This window comes from Entelurus aequoreus, linkage group LG17 (assembly GCF_033978785.1).
Source record: "Entelurus aequoreus isolate RoL-2023_Sb linkage group LG17, RoL_Eaeq_v1.1, whole genome shotgun sequence".
Lineage (NCBI taxonomy): Eukaryota > Metazoa > Chordata > Actinopteri > Syngnathiformes > Syngnathidae > Entelurus > Entelurus aequoreus.
This window is the reverse complement of record NC_084747.1, coordinates 9,658,195-9,671,805: the sequence shown is the minus strand read 5'-3', so window position 1 is coordinate 9,671,805 and position 13,611 is coordinate 9,658,195. Positions and strand designations below refer to the sequence as shown.

General features: G+C 40.3%; 3 protein-coding genes and 1 long non-coding RNA gene across 4 annotated transcripts in view; 3 read left to right on the top strand and 1 right to left on the bottom strand.

Annotated features, from left to right (window-relative positions):
• The window catches only part of LOC133632304 (gastrula zinc finger protein XlCGF57.1-like), a 7,894-nt gene extending 6,259 nt beyond the window's left edge, over window positions 1–1,635 (top strand). Inside the window, exon 2 of the mRNA XM_062024668.1 lies at window positions 1–1,635. This exon is cut by the window's left edge and continues 165 nt beyond it. Coding sequence (XP_061880652.1) covers window positions 1–1,511 — 1,511 coding nt within the window. The 3' untranslated portion in view covers window positions 1,512–1,635.
• LOC133632306 (gastrula zinc finger protein XlCGF57.1-like) overlaps window positions 1–13,611 on the top strand; it is a 127,769-nt gene that overhangs the window by 73,968 nt on the left and 40,190 nt on the right. The gene's annotated exons all lie outside the window — the stretch shown is intronic.
• On the top strand, window positions 5,486–13,611 carry LOC133632352 (uncharacterized). Its single transcript, XR_009821671.1, has 2 exons — window positions 5,486–6,962; window positions 13,489–13,611. It is a non-coding gene; the product is annotated as an uncharacterized LOC133632352 (long non-coding RNA).
• On the bottom strand, window positions 6,357–8,373 carry LOC133632345 (uncharacterized). The gene is made up of 3 exons (XM_062024727.1): window positions 7,851–8,373; window positions 7,136–7,465; window positions 6,357–6,950 (listed from the first exon to the last, which is right to left on the bottom strand). The coding sequence occupies exons 1-3, from the start codon at window positions 7,951–7,953 to the stop codon at window positions 6,481–6,483; spliced, it is 903 nt and encodes a 300-aa protein (XP_061880711.1). The 5' UTR covers window positions 7,954–8,373; the 3' UTR covers window positions 6,357–6,480.

Below are 13,611 nucleotides of genomic sequence, written 5' to 3'. Positions count from 1 at the left end.
GAGAGTGTCCTCTAGGGCCGAAGGAAGCTGATCTCACCAAGTCGCCACTGACTGTTGTCTCCGTGACTGAAGATGATGAAGAGAAACCACAAGTAGACAACCTCTTAGCTCCACTATCAGATAGTGAGGCTGAAGACGAGGTCGAAGTAACTTTGAGCAGCGATACAGACTGTGAAGGTGATATGAGGACTCACACTGGCAACAAACACTCTGAATGCTCTAAAAAGAAGAGAGGTAAACAACATTTGAGCTGCTCAGTTTGTGGTAAAGGCTTTTCCCAAAAGAGCTTTCTGATTCCACACATGAAAACACACACAGGAGAGAAAACATTTAACTGTTCAGTATGTGGTGAAAGATTTTCTAGAAAGAGTCTTTTGACTCCACACATGAGAACGCACACTCGAGAAAAAACATTTAAATGTTCAGTTTGTGGTAAAGTATTTTCTAGAAAGAGCCTTTTGACTCCACACATGAGAACACACACGGGGGTAAAAACATTTAATTGTTCAGTATGTGGAAAGGACTTTTCTCGAAAGGGTATTTTGACTCGACACATGAGAGCGCACACTGGAGAAAAAACATTTAAATGTTCAGTTTGTGGTAAAGTCTTTTCTAGAAAGGGACTTTTGACTCCACACATGAGAACACACACAGGAGAAAAACCTTTTAATTGTTCACTTTGTCGGAAAGGCTTTTGTCGGAAGAGCTTTTTGACCGAACACATGAGAACTCACACAGGAGAAAAACCATTTAAATGTTCAGTGTGTGGTAAAGGCTTTACTCGAAAGAGCCTTTTGACTCGACACGTGAGAACACACACAGGAGAAAAACCATTTAATTGTTCTATATGTGGGAAAGGCTTTTCTCGAAAGGGCCTTTTGACTCGACACATGAGAACGCACACAGGGGAAAAATCATTTAATTGTTCAGTATGTGGTAAAAAAATGTCTCAAAAGACCCACTTGACAAAACACATGAGAACGCACGCTGGAGAAAAAACATCTAATTGTTCAGTGTGCAGTAAAAGCTTTTCTCGAAAGAGCAGTTTGACTGGACACATGAGGATGCACACAGGAGAAAAACCATTCTGTTGCCAAGTTTGTGGGAAAAGCTTTTCTCTCAAGACCTATTTGACAGCACACATGAGAACACACGAAGAGGAAAATAAAGTGAATTGTTCAGTTTGTAGGAAAAGTTTTTCTCTCAAGATCTATTTGACGAAACACATGAGAACGCACACAGGAGAAAAACCATTTAATTGTTCAGTTTGTGGAAAAAGCTTTGCTCGCCAGAACCATCTGACTGGACACATGAGAACGCACACTGGAGAAAAACCATTTAATTGTTCCGTTTGTGCAAAAAGCTTTTCTCTCAAGACCCTTTTGAAGGCACACACAAGAACACACACGGGAGAAAAAACATACAACTGCTCAGTGTGTGGTAAAAGCTTTTTTTACAGGCAAGGTGTGACGCGGCACATGATGAAACACACTGTGGAAAAACACTTGTAGGGGTTCAACATATAGTAGAAGATACAAATGTTAAGCCACAATGAAGTTTCTCAGTGTGAACATGAAATATCTTGTCTTTGCAGTCTATGAAATTGAATATAAGTTGAAAAGGATTTGCAGATCATTGTGTTCTGTTTTTATTTACCATTTACACAACGTGACAACTTCACTGGCTTTGGGTTTTGTAATGCTGACTATATATGGACATGATGGATATGTGTTGAAGCATTGTAATACAAAAACACAAACAACTTGAAACTATGCCTGCAGATGAACCATCGAGACATCGTGTGTGTGTTTGTGTGTGTGTGTGTGTGTGTGTGTGTGTGTGTGTGTGTGTGTGTGTGTGTGTGTGTGTGTGTGTGTGTGTGTGTGTGTGTGTGTGTGTTGTATTTCGACATCAACAAGGAAAATTACCTTCCACATGAGGACCGGTGAACAAGTTAGGACCGAAATCATGGTCCCAATACGGAAAACCATTACATCTAATAGAGAATGTCTCAATTGCACCCCCTGGTGGTGAAATCTATCAAAATGAGGGTGGTCCCAAAAAGAAGGGCTTTTTCAAATTAACTGTGTGTCGGTTTTAAAAGTGCCCCCCCTCTGGTCAACATATGAAATAATAAGTGTGTGTAAAAATTTGTAGTGCTCCCCCTCTGGCCAACATATGTAATAACAAGTGTTTGTAAGAACTTGAAATGCGCCCCTTTCGGCCAAAATTAATTGAAAAAAAAATTAAATATGTGTATAGATGGTAAATGGTAAATGGGTCGTACTTGTATAGCGCTTTTCTACCTTTTTAAGGAACTCAAAGCGCTTTGACACTATTTTCCGCATTCACCCATTCACACACACACATTCACACACTGATGGCGGGAGCTGCCATGCACAGCGCTAACCAGTCCCATCAGGAGCAAGGGTGAAGTGTCTTGCTCAAGGACACAACGGACGTGACTAGGATGGTAGAAGGTGGGGATTGAACCAGTAACCCTCAGATTGCTGGCACGGCCACTCTCCCAACTTCGCCATACTGTAATAACTTAAAGTAAATAATGAAGATTAAAAACCAATCACAAACAAAAAAAATTTAAAAAATAACTAAAAGCTTACCTTTTTTATATTTGCATAGTATGTATATATTATTAATGTTGTAAATACAAATGTTTATATATCTAGAAAGAGGTAGGCATTTTTAGGAGGTCTCAAGAAGGTAACAAATACACACACATTCTTGTATTTGTTACCTTCTTGAGACCTCCTAAAAATGCCTACCACTTTAGGACCACCCTTTATAGATATATAAAGATTTGTATTTACAACATTAATAGTATATACATACTATGCAAATATATTAAAAAAGGTAAGCTTTTAGTTATTTTTTAAATATTTTGTTTGTAATTAATTTTTAATATTAATTATTTACTTTAAGTTATTACAGTATGTCTCTATATACATATTTAATTATTTTTTTTAAATCCATCTTGGCCAAAGGGGGCACATTTCAAGTTCTTACACACACTTGTTATCTCATATGTTGACCAGAGGGGGAGCACTTTTAAAACTTGACACACAATTAATTTGAAAAAGCCCTCCTTTATGGGACCACCCTAATTGTGATAGATTTCACCACCAGGGGTGCAAATGAGACATTCTCTATTAGATGCGATGGTTTTCCATATTGGGACCATGATTTCGGTCCTAACTTGTTCACTGGTCCTCATAAGGACGGTACTTTTCCTTGTTGATGTCTCAAGAAGGGTAGAAATACAAAAACACACACACGTTCTTGTGTGTGTGTGTGTGTGTGTGTGTGTTCTTGTATTTCTACCCTTCTTGAGACATCAACAAGGAAAAGTACCGTCCTTATGAGGACCAGTGAACAAGTTAGGACCGAAATCATGGTCCCAATACGGAAAACCATTGCATCACACAAGGACTTGTGTGTGTGTGTGTGTTTTTGTATTCCTACCCTTCTTGAGACATCAACAAGGAAAAGTACCTTCCATATGAGGACCGATGTCCAAGGAAGTGTGTGTGTGTGTGTGTGTGTTCTTGTATTTAAACCCTTCTTGAGACATCAACAAGGAAAAGTACCTTCCATATGAGGACCGATGTCCAAGGAAGTGTGTGTGTGTGTGTGTGTGTGTGTGTTCTTGTATTTACACCCTTCTTGAGACATCAACAAGGAAAAGTACCATCCATATGAGGACCGATGTCCAAGGATGTGTGTGTGCGTGTGTGCGTGCGTGTTTAAAGTGTTTGCAAAATAACTCTACAGTCTAGTCTGAATATTGTTATTGCTTAGCGACATGTTTGCAGGTTTCATTAAAAACGGTGTAAAGACCAGTGTACTATTATTCAGAATCAGAAATACTTTATTAATCCCCGAGGGGAAATTAAAATGTTCAGCACAATCCCATTCAAGATCAGACAATAAATTAATAATTAATTAATGAATTATTAATTAATCAAAGGCCTACTGAAATGATTTTTTTTTTATTTAAACGGGGATAGCAGATCCATTGTATGTGTCATACTTGATCATTTCGCAATATTGCCATATTTTTGCTGAAAGGATTTAGTAGAGAACATCGACGATAAAGTTGGCAACTTTTGGTCGCTGATTAAAAAAAGCCTTGCCTGTACCGGAAGTAGCGTGACGTCACAGGTTGAAAGGCTCCTCACATTTCCCCATTGTTTACACCAGCAGCGAGAGCGATTCGGACCGAGAAAGCGACGATTACCCCATTAATTTGAGCCAGGATGAAAGATTCGTGGATGAGGAACGTGAGAGTGAAGGACTAGAGTGCAGTGCAGGACGCATCTTTTTTCGCTCTGACCATATCTTAGGTACAAGCTGGCTCATTGGATTCCACACTCTCCTTTTTCTATTGTGGATCACGGATTTGTATTTTAAACCACCTCGGATACTATATCCTCTTGAAAATGAGAGTCGAGAATGCGAAATGGACATTCACAGTGACTTTTATCTCCACGACAATACATTGGCGAAGCACTTTAGCTACGGAGCTAACGTGATAGCATTGGGCTTAACTGCAGATATAAACAAAATAAATAAACCCCTGACTGGAAGGATAGACAGAAAATCAACAATACTATTAAACCATGGACATGTAAATACACGGTTAATGCTTTCCAGCCTGGCAAAGCTTAACAATGCTGTTGCTAATGATGTAATTGAAGCTAACTTAGCAACGGGACCTCACAGAGCTATGCTAAAAACATTAGCTATCCACCTACGCCAGCCAGCCCTCATCTGCTCATCAACACCGGTCCTCACCTGCGTTCCAGCGATCGATGGCGCAACGAAGGACTTCACCCGATCATAGATGCGGTCGGCGGCTAGCGTCGGATAGCACGTCTGCTATCCAACTCAAAGTCCTCCTGGTTGTGTTGCTGCAGCCAGCCGCTAATACACCGATCCCACTTACAACTTTCTTCTTTGCAGTCTCCATTGTTCATTAAACAAATTGCAAAAGATTCACCAACACAGATGTCCAGAATACTGTGGAATTTTGCGATGAAAACAGAGCTGTTTGTATTGGATTCAATGGTGTACCAATACTTCCGTTTCAACCATTGACGTCACAATCAAACGTCATCATACATAGATGTTTTCAAGCGGAAGTTTAGCGGGAAATTTAAAATGTCACTTTATAAGTTAACCCGGCCGTATTGGCATGTGTTGCAATGTTAAGATTTCATCATTGATATATAAACTATCAGACTGCGTGGTCGCTAGTAGTGGCTTTCAGTAGGCCTTTAATTAATAAAGCTATGATATGCTGAACGTCATTATCACTACATGGAGAGGTCAACCGGTTCAAGATGGCGGCCCCACGGCTCGTCAGCGCCGACAGTCCGTAGCGGAGAGCTGTTTCCTTGTTTGTCTCGCGAGATCCGACACAGCGGGACTGGCAGGGTCGCTCATAGACATATATAAAGGCTAGATGACTCACCCGCGCTGCTGGCCGATGGAGACCGACGTTGCCACATGGCGGCCATCTTGCGTCGGGCAGCACGCCCACTCATAACATGAATGTCTATGGTGCATGTACTATTGAAATAACCATAGCTTGCTCAATTTTCAACCGATTTTCAAACGGGTTGGTTTGTTATAAACGTCAGAGATGTAGTTATGATACTGCATACTTATAATGGACTTTCATATGAAAATAATATTAAGCAGATAGGTAAAGCAATAGCTATACACACACACACACACACAGTATTTATATTACACATTTACCGAGATATTTTTTATATATAAAAAAAAATATATATATATATAAATAAATAAATACAATTCCATTTATTTTATTATATTGTTAATATTTATGTTATTTTATAATACATTTTAAAATTTAAATATATTTACATTTTATATATAAAAATCTGTCTCATGTTGCCACTCTGTAAGCTAAGAGTTGTTAATTTAGCAATGCCTTAGCTTGAATGACAGGGACACAACTAATGACAATAGCATAGATATTCACACCTTTATCAGAAGAACCAAACCAACATAAAATTATCTCACAGACAGTAGGTCCTGGCCAGTTCTGTCTCATTTATCACAAATATTTTGACATTAAATCTTCATATCGTCCCATTCCTAACCAATACCTTCCATAACCTGAAACTTTCTAGAAACCCATGAAGGTCTGTGATTGGTTTTGTATTTAGGTTCTGGATTTGGAAACAAATCCAGAACCTTTGAAATGCGTTACCACTACACAGCACGGTGCGCTGAGTTCCTGTAGTCGAAAAAAGCCCAAGAACAACTTGGTGTGGTGTGGAGGGGATGTAGGAAGCAGGGGCAGGTGGGGAGAGATGGGGCTTCAAGGTTCAAGGTTATTTTATTTTGTCTTGGAGACAAGGACCAGCTGCACACAATACAATACAGTACAACACAAAACCAATAAGACACACGGTGCACACACAGTTGGAGCTAATGCCCTTTGAAAAGGACTGCTTTGGTGAGCTTCTGTCTCATGTTGCCACTCTGTAAGCTCAGAGTATTGATTTTTGCAATGTGGTGCAGCCTTAGCTTGAAAAACAGGGACACAACTAATGTTACCAGCGTATGGTGGTGACTGTCAATGCCATACTGTGTGTCGCCGATGTGCTCCCCGAGCAAAAACACATCCTCTGAACCTATCCTCTTCCGCACAATGTAGAGGACCTCTAGCAGTTTGATGGGCTGTGATCGTCTGGAATCTGCTGATGCCTGGCGAATGACCCACTCTGCTGCCCTGACGACCCTCACCGTGCCTTCAGACGGAATCACCAGGCCTCCATTGTTTCTTAGAGTCAGCAGGTGGTAGCTCTTGTCCTTACTGGCAGATGCAGCGTCCGTCACCAGGCTGGCACGGCAGACATCACAGGACAGCTTCTTCACCGTCCGTCGCACAACAAATCCTGAAATTAGAGGTAGACCGATTAATAATATAATAACTTATAATAATAATTAATAAGCATGGGGAAATTAGGGGGACATTTCTTTTTTAGTACTATCGTCTGATTAATTGGCCATCGTTTTCCCCCAGATTTTGACTATTGGCACTATCGGTTATAGGCAAAATACACTATCGGTCGACCTCTACCTGAAATGTACACGAGAGCGTTGTCCACAAGACCATCGAAGCGGGTGGGAAGGTAGCTGTGGTCATGTACAAGGGCAGGAATGTCAGCAAACGGGGATGGAAGATCTTCTCTTTGTTCTGCAGAGGACATATCTACAGCTGACAGGTTTGTAGATGTGTCGATGTGGTAGGACTGGGCAGCAGAGGACATTGCTACAGCTGGTAGGGACTCTGTGTCATCCTGTGCAGTCACATTGCCTTTGCTGCTTGGTTTAACAACCCCACACCGGGCCATCAGCTTTCGGAAGATGTACTTGAACTGGCTGGCATTAGGGTTGTTATTCCAGCCACCTTAAAATAAACACAAGATATACGAGTATATTACACATATATATTCAATATATCTTTATGCTTTAAAAAAAAAAAGACAAATTAGAACTAGCCACCCCTGAATGATCTTTCCACATAAATTAAGTTGAATGACATCATCATACAATTCAGACTGTATCACAGTGGTGACAAATTCTGCAAACAGATAGACAAACACACAGACATTTTACTAAATACTAAAAATAGTTTGTGACACTTCCAGATACTGTATATGTCTTCAGAACCACATTTTTCCCAAAAAAAAACAAAAAACATATGGACCGACAAACTGAAAACAATACGAGCATTTGCTGACACTTCGTGTCACTTAGTGTTGCGGCTGGTAAATATGAATTATGAACCCTACCGGATGCTCTGATGGAGTTAAAGAGAAGCTCCAAGTGGTCCTGGCTGAACCTGTAGGTCAGGACATATCGCTGTCCTTCAAGCAGCACAGGAACCATTGACATCAACGTGTCGATATTGATGATGAAGCCCAGGATAGAGAGGAACCTTCAAAAGCAAATATTGTATTACTATGATGATCCTGCCAAAACAGGACACAAGAAAGCAGGGATGCAAACACAAACGGTATAGGGTGAAAATAGTGAATGCTCCCAGAGCAGCACTTCTCAGGGAGCTGCCAGGGCAGACACAAATCCACATTTCACACAATTCACTTCATTGCCACATTTGGGGGAAAAAAGGGGGCCGTAACCTAAAGCTGACTAGTTTGCATCCCTGATCTTAAATGTATAATCAGTGTGAGGTTTAGGATCCTTAAAAATACTTTTAGGACACTAAACCTGCTTGAATCAATTCACAACAGAGCATGCAGACCATGCAATACATACCATTTTGACACCTGCATCTGGGGGGGGGGGGGGGGGGGGGGACTGAACACAAGAGAATTGGAACAGAGACAAATTTGCAGACAGCAAACACATTGGAGCAAGATAGTATCATATGAATAATACGTACCACTTTATGAACTCAATGCAGAAGAGTAGGGCATCTCATTAACTCGATGCAGACAGGAAAGAGCATCTTATGAACTTGATGCAGAAGAGTAGAGCATCTCATGAACTCGATGTAGACAGGACAGAACATCTTACAGGACAGAGCATCTTATTAACTCGATGCAGACAGGAGGACAGAGCATCTGAACTCGATGCAGAAGATAGTAGAGAATCACATAAACTTGATGATAAACAAGAGAACAGAGCATCTCATGAACTTATGTCATGGACTTTAGGGATGCACTGAAACCGGTAGAGTTGAGCTGTTGGTAATCGTTAGTTTTACCTTAGATAATTTAATGATTTGTAAATTGACTACTTGTATACATCTAACGAAGAATAAAATAAACCCTTATTTTCTAAATCAGCAGTCTCATTCTGATAATTTCATTATAATAAAGAATTTGTACTGGGTATTGGCGACTACTCAAAAGTTGAGTAGTTGTACTTATACTTGTGTGGGGGGAAAATGGTATCAGTGCATCACTAATAGAACAGTCACTATTTTAAAAGACCTCTTTGTTCGGTAAAGGGGTGTGCCATCTTCCATCTTCAAAGTCAGCAAGTACCCCCTAGCTCTTGACAAGAATTCCCTGGTGCTTGTCCAGTTCCTTGAACCAAGGGGGGCTTTGAACCCTTTGGCTCTGGGATTGCGGCTGTTCAATATGTCAAACAGCCTGTCCGTTATCTATAAACAAATATCTAAATTAACTGGAAGCACTGAAATCATCACCATAACTGGGTGTCAACAGGTATCAGATAGTAAACATCTAAGTATGATGAATAGTTTGATTCCTCTCCATTTCCTCTGTGGCTGTGCTTTTTAAAATTAAATTGCTGCACTGCGTTATACCTGTAAATCTGAGATGTGACAATAAGGGTGCTTCTGAGGTAAGTATGAGGTAGGTATAAACAGTTTTATCCAAGTGCTTGCATATTGTTGAATTTGAGGATGGTCATAATTATTTAATCGTTCCCGATGCCCAAATTCAAATGTTAATGTATTAATGTTTTGTTATATAACGAACAACACAAATAGAAGATCTACAAGCGGTGTGTTGTGAACTTTCAGATCTGGTATTTTCACGTTTTTGTGAAAACTTAAAATCTGAAATCGCTCACCTGTGATGACATGATAAAATGGGAATGCCACCAGGATTAAAGGGGTTAAAGCAATTAATCACTCAAATGTTGTTAAGAACAGTAGAATATTGGAAAACGATTTTGGTCAATGATGCAAATCCCTAGCTGTATTACCTCAATGAATTCTGAAGTAGCCTCACAGTCTTTGAACTCTGCATAGCCCATCTCCCGCAAGGTGCGGAGCGCCACTGCCACAGAGTTACTCAAAGTCTGAGCAGCCAGGGAGACCTTGATTGAGTTTATAAGGAGATAGTTCAAATGAAGAGCACATTAGCGCTACAAGATACAAACATCATCACCAGGGATAAAAACACAATAAAGCCCTAGAGCCCATTTCTATTGCGGCCCTCTATACATAAATCATCATACAAACATACCTTCATCTTCTGATTAGCAAAGTTCACATGCTTATCTGTGACTCTGTTGGCAGCATGTAGTCCACTTTTCTTTTGGACATTGTTCAGATGAACTATGTACCTCCAATTGATGCTGCCAGTGATGCTTCTAATTGGGCTGTATGCCTGCAGAATCAGAATCTTTTTTCACTGCACACGTCAAATGTAAAGCACCATATTCTCCACAATTATGTAAATACAATCAAAATGTATAAAAAGCAGAATCGAATCAACCAGAGCAAATAGGCAATAATCAGCATTTACCTGCAACATATTGCGTGTCAGCTTCAGCATGTGGCAAGCGTCCATCATAACAAAAACATTGTCATGGGTTACTGGATGTGGGAAATGGGTCTTCAAGGGCTCACAGGGGTTTGCCTTTAGATCGCACCCAAGTTGGGTGCACATACTGACATTGGATGCATGACCATCCATTGTCATGCACACCACCCTTATCTGACGATGATGCAGCTCTTCTAATGCATGCTCTACCAAGACTTTCTGTGTTTCTGGTGTGAGGGACTTGGTCAAATAATACGCAATTGGAGCTTTCCAATAACCTTGAAGCCCAACCACCATAAACACAAGAGCCTCGGAAGCAATGTCAGTCTCATTCAATCGATCCCCCATGTCCACAAATCCAGACATTGTTTGTGTCTGAGGATCATATTGGATGTGCTTTTTGATGGCCATGGCATCCAGCATCAGAGTGACACATCCGTACTTGGCCTCATCTTCCTGACGCCGTCTTTCCAGCATGTCCAACATCATTTTATTGAGACCAGGTTTGGCATCAAGAGAGCTCAGCCACCTTAGTAAAAATAAAAAGTAGCCATTTAACCACGTAGCCATTTAACCACTAAACCAAGCATCCCTATTGTGGACACTGGACATACTAAAAATAGCTACAATATCAAAATGTATCAGCATGAGACATGGGGCTCTATTTTCGTGCCGGCGGTAAGCGGCGTTATGATCGTCCTGATTCACCAAAATAGAGCCCATGAGCTGTTAGATCAGTAAGTTTAACCATTCATGATAATACAGTCTGTAGTGCTTAAGTGGTTAATGTAATTTAGTTTAAAATTAGACATCATGAAGAATACCTTTGCAATGAACTGGGATGTGGGAGGTGAATATGCAGAGTCTCTCTCAGGTAGTGATATGCCTTTGGACCATGCAGATGGAGCGTAAGGGCAAAATCTCTCTGGGCCTTGGTGTACTCTACGCCCTGCCTCGACAGGAGGTGAACCGGAAGATCTGAAATTCAATTAGTAAAAGTGATTTAGTAGGTCTCCTTTTAATAGTAACTAGGAAGTCTAACAAAGAACATAAAATACACAAAATATTCAATGTAATATTTTTATTTTACCTGAGTAGCATTCAAGCTTGTCTTTCAGCTCTTCGTTGATGAGATTTTTCTCCTTCAGTTCCTCCAGAAGAGCCCGCATGTTTTTCTTGGCCCTCCTTTCTCTCGCCAAGGCATTAGTCTTCTCCCGCTGCAGTTTCCTCACTCTCGCTGAGGCTTCTTTGAGTTTGGCCTTTATAGCCTTGGGGCAAGCAGGCAATGCGTATAGGTGGTCAGTGGCCTGCCGCTTGCGGCTCTTTCGCCTCTCTCCAGTGGCTCCCTGTTGCTTTGGCAAAATATACAAATATATAAATATTAGTAATATGTTAATTAATAACAGTTACTTTTTTAACAATTCAATGTTCACTTATCAATGCTGTGAGCCTAAATCAATTTTTATGTTCTCCAATTCTCCAACAGAAAACACAACTCAGCATACTTTTAAGAAATTGATCTTAATAGGCTTGTCCCCTTATAAGGCAAAAATATGTTTTGTGGCTCTGGACAAAAATGACTCTTTTGATTGTAAAGGTTGCCTACCCCTGGGTGTAGTTTCAATGTTCGCACATGTTTATTCATCCAAGTGTATGAGTGACAGAGCAAGTGAGATAGCCAGTGGTTCTCAAACTTTTTACACAGAGTACCACCTCAATATAATAATATGACAAGCCAAGACCAATGGACACATTTGTCCGTGTACGGACATGTTGATGACACCTGGACATTCCACATGCAAATACTCACAACATCAGGCTGAGGTTCATCCTGAGACAAGTCCATTGGCAGGTTGTCTTCCGCTCTTCTAGCAGTGGTTGTGCTTCTTGTTGCTATCGGCTAAAATAAACATAAGAGTGAAAAAAAACATATTGAGTGTCTAAAATGTGCTGTAATAAGCAACACATTATTTCTTCCTAAACTTGCAGAAAGAAAAACTAAAGTGTGACATTTAATCACATATTTATATATTGATATATCAATCTTATACACCTTGAATTCTTGTTGGTCAATGATACACATACCCTTTGAAGATGAGCTGGAAAGTTGAAAATTGTTGGCACAACACCATCTTTAAGCCGGACAGTCTGCCCCGTCCTGTCAAAATCCTCACTCCTAAAGTGCTCACTGCAGAGCACTGTCCTGCCAGAGGCAACAAAACCATCCCTTCTTAGGGCAAGTTCCCACTGCCTCTTCCTCTCTCCGGTTTTGGGAAACCTTAAAAACGTGAGAAAGGTAGCCAGATATATAAATTATTGTCAACATTTTCCACCCTTCTTTCCTTTAACATTAAGGGTAAGGACAAAAATACACACCTAAATTATCATATTTTTGGGGTAATTGTATGTATGTATGTATGTATGTATGTATGCATGTATGTATGCATGTATGCATGTATGTGCATGTATGCATGTATGTACTTTAAGAATAAGACAACCACACTAAAAGAGTTATAAGAAAGGTGTCCAAAAGAAACATTCAATTGTGTAAAAAGCCTTGGGTCAACAACAATCTTGCAATACTATTATCTCACATAGCCCCGCTGTTCCTGTGTAGCAGGACCTGTATTGTACATACATCCACTAAGTAACTAACGATTATCCTAATTATAGTCATAATATTGTCATATCTTACCGGTGAAAGGTGATCCCACGGGTTCTCGTTTTGAGACTACGGCGATTAGAGCATCCGTAGGCTGCACAAAAGTCAGGCATCTTCACTGGTAGGCGTAGTTCTGTAAACACAAAGCCAGCAATTTCCTGTATCATAATGTAAGATGTTTTTAACAAACCAAACCGCTTGGAAATCATGTGCAACTTAAGTTATGTTGAAAAGAAAGAGCAATTCTGCCTCTCCCACTGATCCTTTTCCCATGAAACGAGCTAACAAAATTGTTCAGCTAACTTAGCTAACGTTAATAGGTACAGCTGGCCAGGGACAAACATACAACCTTATTTTTTAAGTCGTTTTTCGAACAGAAAAGCTGCAATTTCAACATGTCCAAGCATCCTGAATCATAGCCACGTTAATAACGTGTGTAATAAACAAAACCGTTTGTAAATCCGTCAAGATTTCAGCGAGTTAAGAGTATTTTTGTTTGTGCAGATCACTCACCTTACAACAGCTACCATAGAACGTACCAGAATAGTTGACCGTCACAAGATGGCCGCCGGTGAACTACGCTGGAGACTCCGCCTTGCGCCATCTACTGATATATATCTATGGGGT

What these genes read in the sequence shown, in the direction of transcription:
- LOC133632345 (XM_062024727.1), bottom strand. Translation starts at nt 7,953, where the DNA reads ATGTCAATGGTTCCTGTGCTGCTTGAAGGACAGCGATATGTCCTGACC. An exon ending in TAACTCCATCAGAGCATCCG is followed by an intron (nt 7,466 to 7,850) that starts GTAGGGTTCATA and finishes GTTTATTTTAAG; the next exon opens with GTGGCTGGAATAACAACCCT. An exon ending in CGCTCTCGTGTACATTTCAG is followed by an intron (nt 6,951 to 7,135) that starts GTAGAGGTCGAC and finishes CTCTAATTTCAG; the next exon opens with GATTTGTTGTGCGACGGACG.